The following is a 20,539-nucleotide window of genomic DNA, read 5'->3' as shown; positions in this document are numbered from 1 at the left end:
CAAGATAATATTTGCTCTAAAGACTTAAAATGATCTTAGCTGAGGGCGTATGATCAGATGTCAGCCTCACAGAACGGTGGCATGCAGTGATTTTATTGCTTTTTATATATATATATATATATATATTTTTTTTTATCCCACTAGAATAGAATGCTGGAAGATCATATACTATGTGCCTTGAGACTGACTCATGATTATAAATGTTGATCTGTTATTTGGTCACGTTGTTGTTCCGTAGTATTGTGAAAGTCTTCCTGTTCAACGTATTTTGGCCATGCTGCTTTTTATTTCTGTATATTCATTTGACAAATCTGTTAGACAATATTTTATCCCAATAGATGAATTGTAATGTTGTGAACAAGCAAGCTCGAGTAGCCTGTATTAGGTTGAAATTGAAACCATTAGAAATGTGGATTTTACATTACTTGCCTTGGTATTCCTGGGCTGGTGACAATCGGCTGTATTTAATCTGTAGCAGGCTGTGGTGATCCTGACCTGATTTTGGTCTTATTTAAATATTTATCCTATTTATTCATCCCAAGAATTGGCTGCATTGTCCTGTCCTGTAACTTTGAACATTGACCCGCTCTACTTTGCACAAATTATGTCTGATAGCCCCCATGTTAATTCATACAAACGATTGAAGAATTATCACCTTAGGGGTAAAGGCATCAAGCCATTACATTAATTTATTTTTAATGCGTGAGCGAAAGAAAAGCAGTCATTTGATTTTCCAATATTTTTTTCCGTCATGGGCTATTTCTATTTTTAAGTGATACTGACTGCATACTTCTAAATAACCTGACACAGGAAGTGAGTCACAGGAAATTGTATAATGATGCCTCTTCTGCTTTCTGTAGCCTCACTGAGAGAAGATGAGCATGCGCACATGTTAATATACTGGAGAGGAGGGTTGAGTGTCTTGCAAAATCACCACTATCCCTGAGAGACCTAGAGGAAAGGGGTGTGTGACGGGGACAGTGACCCCCGTTAACGGAATAAAAATGTTCCTTTTTACTCAACTATCATGCTGCCGGGCTGTTTCTCAGACAATTTCCCTAATGAATGATCCATGACAGCCATGTTGTAGATCTGTCTCTCAAATATCACCTATTCCTCTTACTCCACACAATGGAGGACATCAGCACTTTATTTTTATTTACCTTTATTTAACTAGGCAAGTCAGTTAAGAACAAATTCTTATTTTCAATGCCTGCATAGGAACAGTGGTTTAACTGCCTTGTTCAGGGGCAGAAGGACATATTTTTTACATTGTCAGCTCAAGGATTCGATCTTGCAACCTTTCGGTTACAAGTCCAACACTCTAACCACTAGGCTACCTGCTGCTCAATGATGGAGGCATGACTACGTAACCTTCATCAACCCTTCTGGGGGACTTGGGACCCCTGAGAGTGAAGGGGCTCTGTCATTGTGTCATACTGCTTGCTCTCGATTTCTATTCTAATGGGGATTAGCATGTCTTTCCTGAGGTGGGAATGAATTGAGGCTGGCAAATAAGTTGCTTTTCCCTCCTATACTCATTGACATTTTTTTTTGTTTGCATGAAAAGTAGACTAGATAAACCTGACTGCTATTGAGCTGATATCGGGCTGATTTTGATATTGACAAAAGATGTTGAAGATGTCACACAGGATGGGTAATTAACACCCGCCAAATGCTGGTAGATTTTTGGCATTGGACAAAATGTATATTTCACCAGCGACATTGGCGGGTGGTCACAGAGCATTTGTGATTGTTATATTAAAAAAAATATTTTTTTATCCAAAACACATTTAGAACTTGGGTCTGTTTAACCCGAAACGCTACTAAAGTGTGACTTAGACCCTGTGTTTCTTGGCCAGTTACATTTGTTTTGTTCACACACTGTTTTTAAATATTAGTTTAAGTTTTCTGCAATTGTCTGCTGCTATTGAAGAGACATGGAGATTGTCGTATCTGACAGACATGCAGTGCCCTGTTAGCTGGTAACGGCCCACATCTTAAAGGGGTAGCAGAACATTTTTATCTCTACTAATGACTCAAATATTTGGGGCTACATTGTGCTTGATTTAGCGTGGAACAATCCAAAAGTCTTTCATTCATTAACTTTGAGTTATTTCTGATCATTAACACATTCATTGTGCTCCTAAATTTCAATTTATGTACTCCCAGTAAAAACTTTCAGCATAGCGCCCTGAACTTTATTTATAACTAGCCTAAGCTGTATCAATCAGCATTTTGTGGCAGGGCAGACGCTTTGCTGATTCTTGATGTTCATTTGTAGAACTGTTCATCTGCTTTACATCTATTGTATCTCAATTACATTAAGATACATTGTTTAAAATACTCCTGGCACATAACTTGAATTGAGTTATATACCACATTACTTATTCTTACTCGTAATATATTTCTTGTTTTAGAAACATTACAAAGCATGCTCATCTGTTATTTGTAATTTCTAGGGTAATAATATTTAAGTGGCTGGTATATTATTATTTTTGTCTACCTGCAACAGTGGCTGTTGGACCAAGAAGTGAATTTCCCACCGTGATGTCACATGCTCAGTTATATGTACAATGGAACAGTTGTATGTGTATTTGAATATGAAAATGACAATGCAAGCAGTAGCCTGATATGTAAATAGGCCTAACTACCAGCACAGAAGCCACAGTGACATTTTTACACACCTACGTTTACCTACGTTTTTTCATTTGATATCTGAGAGGCAGGGGTTAGCCTAGTGGTTAGAGCGTTGGACTAGTAACCGGAAGTAACCGGAACGTTGCAAGTTCAAATCCCCGAGCTGACAAGGTACAAATCTGTCGTTCTGCCCCTGAACAGGCATTTAACCCACTGTTCCTAGGCCGTCATTGAAAATAGAAATGTGTTCTTAACTGACTAGCCTAGTAAAATAAAGGTAAAATAAAAAAATTAAGATGTGTTGCTCCCTAAATTTTACATTCTGTTTCTTTTTGTGGAGATAGGCCTAAAGTCATGTGAGAGACACCGTCTTAGCTCCATCATTTGGAGAACTTGGCAATGTCATTGAGCACTGTTCGACATTGTGAATCACTACCACTTGAGAGCCCCAAATCTCTGGTGAATAACAATGGCTTCTAATCGGGCCTTTCTCTTTCCATCAGGCTCCTTTTCTGATGCATACTTGCCCCACTTCAGGGAATGGGTCCTGACCTTGCTGTGTTATGGGCACTCAAAGGGCTAATTCCCCCCAACAAAACCCTCTTGATTGAGACAATCAACGAGGAGTGAAACATCTCCACAGAAGCCGTGTTGAACGAGGCCTTTGTCTCGGCCGAGCACTTTGTATCATTGAAATTCACCAGGCTTGACAAAGTAGCAAGCCGAACATGTTTTCTTTGAATGGGCGTCCAAGCACTCCCACACTTTCAACTTGTCAATGTGTCAGATCATTCCCATTTCTCAGTCAGTCAGTTCATTTAAGATTACTGTAATTGTTTTTGCAATCCAAGTCAACATGGTATCTGAATGGGATGAGGCATGGACGAAGCATGTTCGCCTGAATTTGTCATGAATTGTGATCGATGGGCTAGCTTAGTTTTCTGTGTAACGACTACCAAGCAGCCCATATGCTGAGTAGAATTTGATGGTGGTGACAAAGAGTTGCTTCTATTTTGCTTGTCATTATTCCTACCATGAAACCAGCCTGCGACCAGGTCCTGTACACTTTGTTGAGTGTGCTGCCAAATGTACAGGACTCACAACTCTCATCCTTTCTTTGTCTTTTTGGTGATACTCTTATGGTTAGCCTAGGCTGTACATAATGCTATTTCAACAGTAGTAGGGTTGGATTTCATGTCTGTGTATCTTATACCCATTAGCTGTTGTCTTCATGTTAATATTGCAATTGGAAATCTGCCAAGAATCTATTGATTTGACACTTGATAAACACCATTTCCTAAAATTTGTTTCAGGAGTGAGCGATCACTTGTGCCCTTTTTCAACAGGGTAACTCAAGCATGTAATCGTAGGACTGTGCTAACTTGACCGTTAATAATGTTTTCAGTGGGTATTCATCATTATGATGAGAGAATGGAACACTCAATGAAAGGTTTCCTCAGGGCTGCTGCATATAGATCAGATATCATATCGCCTAGCAACGGCCTAAAGAGATCTTACTGTTGGCCAAACATTTTCTGTCTTGTCATCGTGAAGACTAAAAGGGACGATCTCAATGACTCTTACAGACTTCGTGTTTATTATGCCATCAGTGTTTTATACTGTTTGATGGCAATGACTCCATGAAGGCAAATTTCCACATTGTGTGGGCAATCAAAAGTGTATATTTATGTTTTCTATTCACATTTGCTCTAAAATGCTAACCCAGCTACCAGTGAGTGGTTTATTATAATTTAAAATGTTTTTTCGGTCTTGCATGCCATAGCTAAGCCATATTCTGTTCTAGTCCACTTCTTGGGACTCATTTGGCCAGTAATCCCTTGAAAATGTAACTCTGCACGCTCCACCAACCTAGCCTTCCCACAGAACAGTACATTCTAGCTAGGCACCCCTGGGCTCGCTAGCATTAGCATTACACAGGCCCTCAGTCAGCAAGAGCCTCCCAGAACCATGGGGATTCACTCACAATCTTTCATTGATTTGTCTAACTCTGTGGATTTAGTTCTTTAGCGATACCCTAAAAGTCTTCCCCAGGTCTCCAGAGGGGTCGCTCTACTGTTATTAATACTCACCCTTGTCCAATTGAGTTAAATAACAAATTAAGCTTGTTTGTTTATTATGTGGAAGGCCTATTGTTGTTAGACTCCATTAAGCACGCTATCTCATGAATAGTGTGCCAATGTAAATCAGCCAGGGTAGAATGGAGTCCAAGAAAGTTCTACTTTAATGAGCATCAATGCTAAAGACTGGCCCATGTCCATTTTGAAACCAAAGTGGTGTGGTGTTTTTAGGCATTGACTTAATGGCAAAACATTCTTTCCAAGATTGGTATAGAATTTGCTAAATGTCAAGAGTACCTCTTTAGTGTTCAGTTGCTTTCCAATGTCGTGTTATGGTTGTGTTCTTTCAGCGCAACATAGGGCTTATCACTCTCTGACACTGTGCCTTTCACAAGGAAAAGCTATTTTTGGATAATGTGATGACACATAGTCTAATTTGATCTGGTCTTCTCAAGCTGGGAAAAGACAACTCTGATCCATTTTGTACTAAAATGTAGGCCTGGGTCTCCCGGGTGGCGCAGTGGTCTAGGGCACTGCATCGCAGAGCTAGCTGTGCCACCAGAGACTCTGGGTTCGCGCCCAGGCTCTGTCACAGCCGGCCGCGACCGGGAGGTCCGTGGGACGACGCACAATTGGCCTAGCGTCGTCCGGATTCGGGAGGGTTTAGCCGGTAGGGATATCCTCGTCTCATCGTGCACCAGCGACCCTGTGGCGGGCTGGGCGCAGTGCACGATAACCAAGGACGCCAGTTCCACAGTGTTTCCTCCAACACATTGATGTGGCTCGCTTCCGGGTTGGATGCGCGCTGTGTTAAGAAGCAGTGCGGCTTGGTTGGGTTGTGTGTCGGAGGACGCATGGCTTTCGACCTTTGTCTCTCCTGAGCCCGTACGGGAGTTGTAGCGATGAGAGTAATTACTAACAATTGGATACCACGAAATTGGGAAGAAAAAGGGGGGTAAAATAAAAATGTAGGTCTACAAGTTGTGATTTGCTGTTAATGTTTGATGAGATGTAGGCCTAGCTATGAATCCTCTGAAGTGATGTGAAGTGCAGTCACTGTGATGTGTCCACTAACTTCATTTGTGTTGCGTCTTCTCCAGTGATGGAATGGGGCGACGATGTAAGGCCCCTTTCTGAAGAGGAAGCCATGGTCATCGTCAACCACCAAGCCACAGGGGACGTGTGCACCCTCATGATGTGCCTGCAGGACAAGGGCACGGTAATGGACACCTCCATAGTTGGCATTGAAATGTAGCCTCCTAGACCAGGGTATCCCAAACTCTGTCCTCGTGCCCCCCCTTCCCCCGGGGTGCTTTTGCCCAAGCACTACACAGCTGATTCAAATAATGAAAGCTTGATGATGAGTTGGTTATTTAAGTCAGCTGTGTAGTGCTAGGGCAAAATCTAAACGGGGCCCCAGGACTGAGTTTGGGAAACCCTGTCCTAGACTACGAATCACTTCAAGTGACTTCAGGGATGAAACTAACAGATCTAGAAGTGACAGTTAAACTTGTCCTTAAATGTAAGAGGTAGGACTATTTCTCCATACAAAATGTCTTGAATTGACTGGTACTGAATTGAACTCTTTCAACCCACTTAGGGGCACTTGACTTGGATGTCTGGAATGTGGTTGGATGATTGTGTGTCTGGGGACCAACTTTCCCTTTAAAAAAAATATTCTAAAATCCTGCACTGATAAATGTCAGGTCTACTGAGCGCAAAACTGGACATTGAAAATTCGGTGCAACTTCCAGCGCTTGTTTACTGTGAAAACTGAGGCTGTACCCACTTGTAATTTTCCGTTTTAACAGTGGCCATAGAGGCTACTGTGGCTATTTGATCAATATGTAGGCCTACCAAAATGGCCTACCATCAAAAACAATGGAGAAAATAAATCCCTTAACATTTTAACATGGAAATAGCTGTTGTATCATTCAGCCTACAGTAGCAGCCTGTGTGTGGTGTTCAATGTAGGCGTACATTCCAGGAGACTTTCGGTAGAAACATGTAGGGCTTGACATTAACCTGTTTAATCACTTGTCCTTCAGACTGAGGTGACTGAAAATGTTGATGCAAGAAACCACAAATAAATGCATTATTATTCCCATAATATTATTACAGAGAATTAGACAAATGATGCTACCCTCTGCCTATTGACTACTTTGCATATTCAAGCTGGTCTCAGGATACAACACTGCCCCTTTAAGACAAAAAAAGCTCTTTGCCTGACTCGCTTTTCAAAGATGCCTTGGAATGTACAACTTTTGTGCTCTTGTAGGAAGCAATGACTCCCCTATTGCTGACTACAAATAATCTATGTGGGCTAATAACTCACTAACTAGCAAAACATATGAACAAAATGTGCATTCGTGGATACATGCAGCTCTCGCTTTGATCTCAAAACAAGCTCATATACTCACGCTGTAATTCCAGTCCAGTTGAAAGTAAATGGCACAGATCAATGTATGGCAATGGTCTATTTGCATGTAGGCCTACTCCACCTCTGATTGTGTTTGCTGAGTAGTGCGTGTCAATGCAATAGAGTCCTACTCCGATTTGTTCTGCCTGCAGCAAAATCTCTTGCATAGTTCATTTCATTGAAAGTGGCTAATATTGTGTTGATTCAATCACAAGTGCAACAGAAAAGGGAAATGTTGGTGTTAACAGGGCAACTCTAAAACAGTGAGGTAGGCTATATGATCACACTGGTAATAGATCCTTTGTTGTGTTACTTGAGGCACAGCTGAGTGAGCATACATTTGAAATAATTAGCTTTTTATTTTTATATTACTGGACTGATGGTGCCTGGCATCTGATGGTCAGTCTCAGCGGAAGGAGAGGGCAGCAGACTGAGGGTCTGCCTTTCATCCTCCCTCTGCTCTCCCTTTCCTCCACTGACAATGACCAAAAAGGGACACCTTCTTCCAGCTGATTGGGAAACTCGTGTTGCACTGACAGTATCAACCTTGCTGTAGCAATCTTTTATGCCTGCTACGTTACTGCAGACCAGTGGTAAGCCTTATAGTGCACTTGATTTGCTCTCTGGACCTGCAGGGAAGGCAGAGTTTGGACCTTCAGACAGATGAAATGGTTCAAACTGGCAACAGTTCACCTACCTGGCATGCAGGGCAGCTGAATTGGGTGCACCTACTGCCAACAGCCTGAGCTGAAATAAAAAAACTTAAAAAACAAATAGGAACACAAGTCTTTATCGTTGGGTTTTTACAGAAATGTTTGGCAATTGACCGGGTTGGTCATCACTGCTCTATAAAGTTAAGTGAAGTTCAATCTTGTGCTTCTCTCTGTGGGCTGATCACGGGGGAGCTGCACAGGGCACTCAGGGCTATGGTCTGGGTGTGATATCCTGCTTAATATACTGCTCAAGGTGGGCTGATCACGGGGGAGCTGCACAGGGCACTCAGGGCTATGGTCTGGGTGTGATATCCTGCTTAATATACTGCTCAAGGTGGGCTGATCACAGGGGAGCTGCACAGGGCACTCAGGGCTATGGTCTGGGTGTGATATCCTGCTTAATATACTGCTCAAGGTGGGCTGATCACGGGGGAGCTGCACAGGGCACTCAGGGCTATGGTCTGGGTGTGATATCCTGCTTAATATACTGCTCAAGGTGGGCTGATCAGGGGGGAGCTGCACAGGGCACTCAGGGCTATGGTCTGGGTGTGATATCCTGCTTAATATACTGCTCAAGGTGGGCTGATGATTGTGTGTGGGTTGGAATATTCACTGAAGCAGTTCTATTCTCCAAGGGAGATGGCTATTCTGCTCCGCAACATTATTGCATAATATTACTTATCAGTATCAGATGAATGATATTAATAATTAGCCATTGTAGCAGCAGGACAAACTGACTATCCAGTATCCACAGTGACACACACTACCTGGAATGTGTTTGACAAAGATAAGATTTCGTCATTTGTGACTTGCATATTTAACCAAAATGACATATTTAACCAAAGTTCTACCGTGTGAAAGTAAATAATTAAGGTAAAAGGACAGAAGTGATAATGACCAAAGACCTGAGCCTAGAGTTCAAATCCAGTGGTATTTCTTTGTTTATCTTAGGAATGTCAAATTTGCACATTTTAAGCTGTTTCATCCATTTACACTCATGGGAATTGACCTAACTGGATAGGGCTAAATTGAAATGTTTCTTACAAAAGAAGTATGAAAAACATATGCATAACCATTGCAGCAATTGAAAGGGGGCATGTATTAGACCAAAGGTGTGTACCCAACAGTTTACCTGATACAAGACTGAATCCAAACATTACACTGTTGATTTAATGTGCATTTTACATTTACTGTACATTTTGCTGCATTTGTTAAAGATAAAATATTAAAATACCCTGGATACATTCAGTAACATAAGACTATTCCTGGAAAATGTGGGGTAGGTGCAACATAAGACAAAAAAATGACAAGAGTTTGAGTGAGAGGACTAACTGGATGTCATAAGGTGAATGCACCAATTTGTAAGTCGCTCTGGATAAGAGCGTCTGCTAAATGACTTAAATGTAAATGTCAATGTAACTGGTGTCTCCAAGTGGCCACACCTCTCCAAAGTGTGCATAGTTCCTAAGAAATTTCAATGCAATTTTATGGCTCAATTTAGGGCTGGGCCTGTGCAATATTTAATTAATTATATATTTTTTATATTATATATTTTTTTACATTTTTATTAGCATTTTATGTCCGCCTGCTCTCGTGCTTTTGGTGTCGGATCCTTCTGCGATGTGTTCAATGACTGTAGACTGTGTGCATCTTAATATTTACACACACCAAGCCCCTCCCACTGCTACTCACAGCAGTAAGGAAGAGATTATTTCTTCAGCTCTCTATTTGCATTTCAGTTTTGATCCAACAGAATTGTTCATATGGACACTGAAACGCATTGAGACATTATTTTACTGTAATAGAGAAGTTAACTTTTCTAACAATACCATTTTTATGTCTCAACTCCTCACATTGAGAACAGAACAGACACTACTAAAATGGCAGTATCAATTCACATTGATTCTGGAAAATGTATGCTCAGTTTGTCACGGTACCGCTAGCAGCATTTTAGCCAAAAATACTATTATACTAGCTGTATTTTTATAAATATGCAATAAGAATAAAACACAAATGTATATATGGAATTGGCAACTCATTCTGAGAAATAAGATAGGTCACTTGATTTCAACACGTGGACAGACTAGCATGCTGTTCAAACAGTTGGAGATGGACAGAAGGGTGTGTTCATAACAATTCAACTGTTCTCCTTGTTAGCTAGCAAATAGGTCGCACTTGGCAAAACATAAAATACAAATATTAGCTGGCTACTCACTAGCATGTGGGCTTATGCTTAAGAGATTGTTTATGAGACCTGTTAGTTTTCTATAATGCCTTCTACAAGAAATTAGTTTGATTCAATGTGCATTATGCATCGTTCTGTTAAAACTTGTAACAAAAAGGGCATTTTCAACCAGGGTTTCTATTAGCCGACATTTGGCAATAATATTGCCGCTGGCTAATTGTCCAGGAGATGAATAAATCACATAGCAAAATAATGCTTTTACGCAAGTATTTTATTTATGGAAATACCAGCCGCAGTAAATGTATTTGACTGGTCTTATTGATCTATAGCCCTCAAACTCAACTCTGCACCTCGAAGCCAATTTCACTGCTTTTTTCATTGTTCCCCTCTAATCAGGGACAATTAATTATCAGGTAGAACACAAAACCCGCAGGCTCAGGACCTGATAGAGTAAAAGCTGATTTATGCTTGATCCAATAATGTGGTCCGGAGGCTCCATATGGAGCGTGTGAAGCAAATGCGTGGACTCGAGGCTTGCAGAGGGATAATCGAGCTCCATACAGCGACGCCATGCGCCTCCCAAATTTTGTAACAATGTGGAGTGCTCCGCAGAGCTGCGCATTGAAATGATTGGTTAACGGTAGGTGGTATAAAGGTGTATAAACACAAACTCACTTCACTCAAGCTTTGTTTACAAACTGTACGACTGCTCAAGCGGAATGTTGCAGAACTATACCGGTAACTAACCCCTTTTCACCTGTGTTACTGTTAGCTAGCAGGCTACCAACTAGCACGGCAGAAAAGGCACACTGTTGTGACTGGAGGCCATTGTGTTTAATTGAATGTTATACTATTATCTGAAGAATGAACACATCCAACAGCAGTGGCTACACTTTCATTTTGGATAACAGGCTGCACCAAGAAGTATGATCATGTCACGTGTGTGAAGTGAATATGTTGGGGAGAACATTTGATGGGTCTTGCCAGGAAGCTAATCCTGAAGACTGATGCTTTGCCATCATTGAAATGGATCTTGCAAGCGCTGACCATAATGTAAGTATCAGAGTTTTAGTCTGATGCTGTGGCTGTAACTGTGGCTGTTTTGACTTGTGAATGGTATATTTTTCTGTAACACACCAATGTTTTTTCTTCAACATCCAACATTTCAACATTTCTTCAACATACATCTTCAAGCCCTCTGAGAATTGCCAGCACACAGCTGACATGAAGTAATGTTGGCTGCAAAAGGAGCTGCGGTGTGTGTGGTATTTGTAATTTACCTCTGAAAATCATATTCTGACATTCCATTGTTTGTTTTTGTCTTCCAGTTGATGTAGATTGGGGCTAATCATTTCCATCACCTTTTTTTCTTTCCACTATCATCAAGCTGTAATGATAGACATTTTAGAAAATTCAACATCTACTGACTGCACAGCTTCCCAGACAACCACCACAGCAGGAATGCTGTGATACATAATCAGCTTTCACAAGGAAAAGAAGGGATATGCTGTGAAGAGACCCAACATATTGTAAGGGATAGTTATTCATTTCAAGTCAATTGAGCATCTCAGGCGCACACACACATTCAAAATGTAAACATTGAAAACTTTTACAAAAAAAGGGCAGGACCAAATATTTCAAATTGAGTACTTCAAAAACACATTATGGAATGAGTAGATCTCTGCATCACAAATTGATAGCATCATAACCTACAACAGTAAATAAAATAAAATTCACTACCCATTTAACAAACATTTCTATTTTCAAAAACATTACAGGCTACGTAGACAGGCTCCTGGATGTCCTCTTCAATGAGGTCACCCTTGATCCAGCTCTGTATGTGGGGGAGCTGTGTGAGCTATCCATCCCAGGACCCCTGTATACCCAATGTGAGAGGCCTGACTAGGAGGCCATATCTGGATTTGTCTCGCGCTACAATCTTGAGTGTGACTGAGCCTCCCCTCCTCTCCCGCGCTCCTCCCCATCAATCTCTGTAGTTGGTTGCATTTCCTAAACCCTAAGTAATTAATTTGACATGATATGTCACATTTTTGTTTAAAAAAACATTTTTTAAATCAAGCATTCGGATTGGAGATGAGTGTTAAATTGTGCGAATCAATGGGGTCCTGCACACTGTAGGGCGGCCGGGTGCCTATATTAGGCTTATGGCTTTAATAATTTATGTCAAATGTCTCACCATTGTTTCTCACCTTTATTTCTCATGAGTGTTCATGTTGATACATCTCTTGGCTATATTGGCCTATTGTAAATGATCAATTAAATGTCTGATAAATACAACTCTTTTCATTAATAATGATAATGCAGAGGCACCAATAAATTGTCCAGTACACTTATTGTATACTCCTTGTCAGGCCTATACAGAGAGAACAGTCGCTAAGTGCGTTGATGGAGCTGATCGGATCGAAAGTAAGGGAGCTTTGCTCTCGGTTCAGCTTTTGCCATTCAAATCTTTCCTTAAGCCCCTAGAGTCGATGTCAGCGCCGCCAAGGACATCTAATTAGCATAACAAAACAATTGCCATAAGTTCGTCAGTATAGGCTAGAGATGTTTTTTGTTGTTGTTGCATGGGCTGTGTCTCACTCCACTGCATCCGCAAATGTCGCCCTCTCCCATCTGCGGTGAATGGTTGCAGAACTAGAGCGGTGTTTGTCAGACAGACCATGAGACATCCCGTTAATCGGTCTTCTCACAAAAGCGTTGTAACGTAGTTCGTCTGTTGTTTGAAGAGAGTCAGACCGAAATGCAGCGTGTAGGTTACTCATGACTTTTAATGAAGATAATGCGGTACATGAAATAACTGAAAATACGAAAACAACAAACAAGTGAAACTAATTACAGCCTAACACAGAGACAGGTACAATCACCCACGAAATACAACGCGCACTCAGGCTACCTAAATACGGTTCCCAATCCGAGACAACGAGAATCAGCTGATTCCAATTGGGAATCGCCTCAGGCAGCCAAGCCTAACTAGACACACCCCCAATAATACACAATCCCAATTAATACAAACCCCAATACGAAACACAACATATAAACCCATGTCACACCCTGGCCTACCCAAACATATAACAAAAACACAAGATACAATGACCAAGGCGTGACAGAACCCCCCTAAGGTGCGGACTCCGGGACGCACCTCAAGAGCATAGGGAGGGTCCGGGTGGGCGTCTGTCCATGGTGGCGGTTCTGGCTCGGGACGTGGACCCCACTCCATAAATGTCCTAGTTCCTCCCCTTCGCGTCCTAGGATAATCCACCTTCTCCGCCGACCATGGCCTAATAGTCCTCACCCTGATCCCCACATAACTGAGGGCAGCTCGGGACCGAGGGGCAGCTCGGGACAGAGGGGCAGCTCGGGACAGAGGGGCAGCTCGGGACAGAGGGGAGCCGGTACAGAGAGGCAGCTCGGTACAGAGAGGCAGCTCGGTACAGAGAGGCAGCCCGGTACAGAGAGGAGCCCGGTACAGAGGGCAGCCCGGGACAGAGAGGCAGCCCGGTACAGAGAGGCAGCCCGGTACAGAGAGGCAGCCCGGTACAGGACAGAGAGGCAGCCCTCGGGAGCCCAGGCAGAGAGGCAGCGGTACAGAGAGGCGGGACAGCCCGGTACAGAGGCAGCCCGGCCCGGTACAGAGAGGCAGCCCGGAGAGGCAGTACAGAGAGGCCGGTACAGAGAGGCAGCCCGGTACAGAGAGGCAGCCCGGTACAGAGAGGCAGCCCGGTACAGAGAGGCAGCCCGGTACAGAGAGCAGCCCAGCCCCCGGTACAGAGAGGCAGCCCCCGGTACAGAGGCAGCAGAGAGGCAGCCCCAGAGAGGCAGTACAGAGAGGCAGCCCGGTACAGAGAGGCAGCCCGGTACAGAGAGGCAGCCCAGTACTGAGAGGAAGCTCAGTACTGAGAGGAAGCTCAGTACTGAGGAAGCTCAGTACTGAGAGGAAGCCCAGTACAGTACTGAGAGGAAGCTCAGGCAGGTAGTAGGCTCAGTACTGAGAAATCCTGGCTGGCTGGTGGCGCTAGGCCGTAAACTGGCTGGCTGGTGGCGCGCTGGGCAGACAGGAGACTCCGGCAGCGCATGAGAGGAGAAAGGCTCTGGCTGCGCTGAACAGGCGGGAGACTCCAACAGCGCAGGAGAGGAGAAAAGCTCTGGCTGCGCTAAACAGGCGAGGCGCACTGGACGCGCTGGGCCGACTGGGAGCACTGGTGGCGCTGGACAGACAGGAGACTCCGGCAGCGCAGGAGAGGAGAAAAGCTCTGGCTGCGCTAAACAGGCAAGGCGCACTGGACGCGCTGGGCCGACTGGGAGCACTGGTGGCGCTGGACAGACAGGAGACTCCGGCAGCGCAGGAGAGGAGAAAGGCTATGGCTGCGCTGAACAGGCGGGAGACTCCAACAGCGCAGGAGGGGAGAAAAGCACTGGCTGTGCTGAACAGGCGAGGCGCACTGGAGGCCTGGTGCGTGGTGCTGGAACTGGTGGTACTGGCGCGAGGACACGCACAGGAAGCCTGGTGCGGGGAGCTGCTACCGGAGGACTGGTGTGTAGAGGTGGCTCTGGATAGACCAGACCGTGCAGGCGCACTGGAGCTCTTAAGCACCGAGCCTGCCCAAGCTTACCTGGCTCGATGCCCACTCTAGCCCGGCCAATAGGAAGGGCTGGTATGTGTCGCAGCTGGCTCTGCACCCGCACTGGAAACACCGTGCGCTCCATAGCATAACACGGTGCCTGCCCGGTCTCTCTAGCCCAATGGTGAGCACAGGGAGTATGCGCAGGTCTCCTACCTGGCATAACTATTCTCCCTTTTAGCCCCCCCCAATAATTTTTTGGGGTGACTTTCCGGTTTCCAACCGCGTCGCCGTGCTGCCTCCTCATACTTGCGCCTCTCCGCTTTAGATGCTTCTATTTCCTCCTTGGGACGGCGATATTCTCCTGGCTGCGCCCAGGGTCCTTTACCGTCTAATTCCTCCTCCCATGTCCAAATCTCCAAATGATGCAGTCTCTCCCATTGCAACTGCTCTTCACGATTAACAGGGAGAGTAGGCTCAGGTCTGAATCCTGACTCTGCCACTCTTTCTCTGCGCTTTCCCCCGTTACCTTCGGTTTTCGATCTGTATAGCAATGCTTTCCTTCTCGATTCCATACGTGTATAGCCCTCTTCGCATTGCTCCTGCACTCGCTCTGGGTCGGCCGCCCACCTGTCGATTTCTTCCCACGTCGTATAATCCCTGCTTCTGCCGTCCATAACGTCCTCCTTTAGATCCTGCCAGTTCACACGCTGCTCGGTCTGTGAATGTTGTGGGTGATTCTGTAACGTAGTTCGTCTGTTGTTTGAAGAGAGTCAGACCGAAATACAGCGTGTAGGTTACTCATGACTTTTAATGAAGATAATGCGGTACATGAAATAACTGAAAATACGAAAACAACAAACGAGTGAAACTAATTACAGCCTAACACAGAGACAGGTACAATCACCCACAAAATACAACGCGCACTCAGGCTACCTAAATACGGTTCCCAATCCGAGACAACGAGAATCAGCTGACTCCAATTGGGAATCGCCTGAGACAGCCAAGCCTAACTAGAGACACCCCCAATAATACACAATCCCAATTAATACAAACCCCAATACGAAACACAACATATAAACCCATGTCACACCCTGGCCTACCCAAACATATAACAAAAACACAAGATACAATGACCAAGGCGTGACAAACGTCTGTAGCATCCGAACCGACAAACCCCTCCTTTAATAACCCCTCTATGAAAAGATGAGACTCTCACAAACAGAATAAATGTGAAAACATTTCTAACAACCTAAGTTAAAAACAGATACCTTATTTACCTAATTATTCAGACCCTTTGCTATGAGACTCTGCATTGAGCTCAAGTGCATCCTGTTTGCTTGTCCTTCATGTTTCTACAACATGATTGCAGTCCACCTGTGGTAAATCTTAATTGATTGGACATGATTTGAAAAGGCACAAAAATGAGGTCCCTGTCTATATAAGGTCCCACACTTGACAGTGCATGTCAGAGCAAAAACCAAGCCATGAGGTCGGAGGAATTGTCCTTAGAGCTCCGAGACAGGATTGTGTCGAGGAACAGATCTGGGAAAGGGAACCAACAACCGTCTGCAGCATTGACAGTCACCAAGAACACAGTGGATTACCAAGACTCTTCCTAGAGCTGGCCGCCTGGCCAAACTGAGCAATCGGAGGAGAAAGGTCAGGGAGGTGACCAAGAACCCAATGGTCACTCTGGCAAAGTGCCTGTGGAGATTGGAGAACCTTCTAGAATGACAACCATTTCTGGAGCACTCTACCAATCAGGCCTTTATGGTAGAGTGGCCAGATGGAAGCAACTCCTCACTACAAGGCACATGACAGCCCACTTGGAGTTTGCCTAAAGGCACCTTAAGGACTCTCAGACCATGAGAAACAATATTCTCTGGTCTGATGAAACCAAGATTGAAATATTTGTCCTGAATGCCAAGTGTCACGCCTGGAATAAATCTGGCACCATCCCTACAGTGAAGTATTGTTGCTGATGTTTTTCAGCAGCAGGGACTGGGAGACTAGTCAGGATAGAGGGAAAGATGAATGGAGCAAAGTACAGAGATCCTTGATGAAAACCTGCTCCAGTGCACTCAGGACCTCAGACTGGGTTGAAGATTCACCTTCCAACAGAACAACAACCCTAAGCACACAATCAAGACAATGCAGGAGTGGCTTCGGGAAAAATCTCGAAGTCCTTTCCATGGCCCAGCCAGAGCCCGGACTTGAACCCGATCGAACATCTCTGGAGAGACCTGAAAATAGAAGTGCAGCAACGCTCCCCATCCAACCTGACAGAGCTTGAGAGGATCTGCAGAGAAGAATTTGAGAAACCCCACAATACAGGTGTGCCATGCTTGTAGAGTCATACCCAAGAAGCCTCGAGCCTCTAATCACTGCCTAAGGTGCTTCAACAAAGTACTGAGTAAAGGGTCAGAATGCTTATGTAAATGTTATATTACTTCTTTTTTTGAAAAAATGCATATAACCTGTTTTGCTTTGTCATTATGGGGTATTGTGATGTGTAGATTGATGAGGGGAGAAAAAACTATTAAATTTTTTAGAATAAGGCTGTAACGTAACAATGTGGGAAAAGTCAAGGGGTCTGAATACTTTCCGAATGCACTGTATATGGAGATAGTTTAGTCCCTAAAATAAAGGGTTAAATACTTGATCTTTCTTATCTCTCAGATTTAGGACAGACACAGTGCGAACCTTTGATATTTTTTTGTACGATCTGTTTAGAGATTCATTGTATCATCAATAACCCAAAATATAGTATTTTAAGCTGTTTGAAGCTGGTGTAAAAAAACTAAGGGTAAAAGATGCAAAAACAGAGCTTAAGCACATGAAGCATAGAAATATCGCACATAGAACAGATCTACCGCTTCTTGCTTTCGACGCGTAACAGATCTATAACTCACATTTCTATGTACTTTTGGTCAGGTCTCCGAAAAAGTTACATTGCAACTTTAATAACGATGGTTTTGGGAAACAGCTCCGAGATTTAATAATGCTCCTACCATTTAACAATGCTCCTACCAAGCTTCTAACGAGGAACTTACACTTAACCTCTTGAAACTAGGGGGCACTATTTTATTTTTGGAAAAATAATGTTCCAAAGTAAACTGCCTATTTCTCAGGACCAGATGCTAGAATATTCATATAATTGACAGCTTAGGATAGAAAACACTCTAAAGTTTCCAAAACTGTCAAAATATTGTCTGTGAAAATCCAATCAGGAAGTGCCTCTTATTTTTAAACCGTTGTGTTCCTATGCACCCCTATTGGCCATTGAAAGGGATATCAACCAGATTCCTTTTTCTACATATTCCCTAGGGTGTCTACAGCATTTTGATGTAGTTTCGTGCCTTTATGTTGAAGAATAAGCGTAAACGACTACATTGCGTAAGTGGCCAGCTGAGGGCTCTCGGAGTGATTCTTGCATAAAAGACAGAGGTAGTCATTTTTCCTCTCGCTCCTACTGAAAAGCCAATTGTCCCGGGTGATATATTATCGAATAGATATTTGAAAAACACCTTGAGGATTGATTATTAAAAAAATGTTTGCCATGTTTCTGTCGATATTATGGATATAATTTGGAATTTTGTTTGCCGTTGTTGTGACCTCTCATTCCGGTGAATTTCTCAACATAACGTGACCAACAAACGGAGGTATTTTGGGTATAAAAATAATATTTATGGGACAAAAGGAACATTTGCCGTCTAACTGGGAGTCTCGTGAGTGAAAACATCCAAAGATCATCAAAGGTAAACGATTAATTTGATTGCTTTTCTGATTTTCGTGACCAAGCTTCCTGCTGCAAGCTGGACATAATGCTAAACTCGGCTATCGATAAACTTACACAAATTCTTGTCTTGCTTTGGCTGTAAAGCTTAATTTCTAAATCTGAGATGACAGGGTGATTAACATAAGGCTAAACTGTGTTTCACTATATTTCACTTGTGATTTCATGAATATAAATATTTTCTAGTAATATTTTCTTGAGGCTATGCTAATTAGTGTAGTTGATGACAATTCTCCCGGATCCGGGATGGGTAGTTCCAATTAACTTTTGGGAAACCGGACCCAGGTCATCAACAACATGTTGCCCATTGCTTACCTTGTCACCTAGAAACGACCACAAAGGTGTTTCAAAGAGCTGTTAGTCAAGTCAAGTTCATGAATATACGCTCACCGCCTGTTCTTTTATGCTTCCTGGTACTTAGAGATTCTGAGAAATTCTGAGCATTTTAATTACATAAAAATATTTCGAATGATGGTTTGGTCATTCAAAGGCAATTTTTACTTGGGAAATAGGATGACTGTGTGGGAACTTTTTTAAATGTATTTATTTATTTTTAAAATATATTATTTTTGCATTTTCCAATTAAGAACATTCAAAACAAAAGTGAAAAGATATTAGACAACGATAGGACAAAGTGACAGTAACAGACGAAAGTAACAAAAATACATTCTAATTATAGTTATATAAACAAACATACAATAATTAAACAATTTAAATTTAAAAAATAACGAGACATTGGATCACCTGCCGTAGGCTACATAATATACATTACGTGTAAAACATTATGTGAGGATTATATATAGATTCAATCAATGAGATGTGGGGGGAGATTCTCCATATAGTCAATAAAAGGTTGCCAAATTCTGTAAAATGTCTTTAACTTATTCCTCAAGCAGTAAGTGATTTTCTCCAAAGGGATACAACTATTAACTTCCGAAAGCCACATTGCAACTGGCAGGGAGGAATCCAATTTCCATTTCAAGGCAATACATTTCTTGACAATCGCTAGCAATATTTCTGTTAGCTTTATAGTATGGCTTTGCCTAAGATTGGTGTTAGTAAAGTTACCCAGTAGACAGACCTCCGTGTCTAAAGGGAATGCAACCCCGTGAATTGAGGATATGGTATCGCATACCCCCTGCCAGAAACCGTGTAGTTTTGAACACTGCCAAGTGGAATGGAGGAATGTTCCTTCATCTGAGCCACATCTAAAACATAGGGAGGAGATATCTGGGTTGAACCTGTGCAGTCTAGATGGGGTGATATAGAGCTGATGGAGGAAATTAAACTGGATCAGTCTGTATCTGGAGTTCAATGTGGATGTAACCCCATCCCTGCATAGGTCACTCCATAGATCTTACATTTACATTTACATTTAAGTCATTTCTTCATCAAGATCACCTTATGACATCCAGTGGGACAGTCACTTAACAATAGTGCATCTTTCTCCCATCTAAGTCGGGGTTTATCTAGCCCAGGCAGTGTTAGTCCTGACATAAGAGCATTGTAAACACGGGAAATGGTCTTGAACAGTGGTTGGTCTGCGTGGCAGAGTTGTTCAATAGGTGACATCTTAGGGAGGTTCCATTGTCCCTTGAGTCACCCTAATACAGTTTCGTAGTTGTAGGTAGCTAAAGAAGTCGTGTGGGAACTTTTTTAAGATGAATTGTCATCTAAATGTGATTTCTGTCATTCTGAGCACCATGGGTGGACGCCCTAATAAGGTTACACAGACAATGTAAATGGGTCTGCTAAATTTCTCAACAAAATGTAGTCCAATATCTGGCACCACATTTTCCTAACGCACACACACAGGTTCATCCGCACAATCACTCACACACACACACACACACACACATCTACATGTTGACTGATATTGTACTCTGGCTAGCCAGCAAGTATCTGATTCTCAGCCTCCCTCCAGTTTAACCTGAAATGATTGGCACGTCTTGTGATGGGATGCGAGAACCCAGTCCCTCAGCCAGTGGATCTGTCCCAAACTCACTGACGGCGTCCCAAATAGCACCTCGTTCCCTATATAGTGCACTACTTCTGACCAGAGCCCTATGGGATTCCCTATGGGCCCAGGTCAAAAGTAGTGCGCTATAAAGGTAACCTTTATCTC

At 43.1% G+C, this 20,539-nt stretch overlaps 1 protein-coding gene across 1 annotated transcript in view; it reads left to right on the top strand.

Annotated features, from left to right (window-relative positions):
• lpgat1 (lysophosphatidylglycerol acyltransferase 1) overlaps positions 1-20,539 on the top strand; it is a 69,468-nt gene that overhangs the window by 21,518 nt on the left and 27,411 nt on the right. The window contains exon 3 of the mRNA XM_046291199.1: positions 5,819-5,937. Within this exon, the coding sequence (XP_046147155.1) occupies positions 5,819-5,937 (119 nt within the window). The remainder of the gene's footprint in view (positions 1-5,818; positions 5,938-20,539) is intronic.

This window comes from Oncorhynchus gorbuscha, linkage group LG12 (genome assembly GCF_021184085.1).
Source record: "Oncorhynchus gorbuscha isolate QuinsamMale2020 ecotype Even-year linkage group LG12, OgorEven_v1.0, whole genome shotgun sequence".
In the NCBI taxonomy this organism is placed as follows: domain Eukaryota; kingdom Metazoa; phylum Chordata; class Actinopteri; order Salmoniformes; family Salmonidae; genus Oncorhynchus; species Oncorhynchus gorbuscha.
The sequence above is the reverse complement of the archived record's forward strand: the minus strand, read 5'-3'. Positions and strand labels throughout refer to the sequence as shown.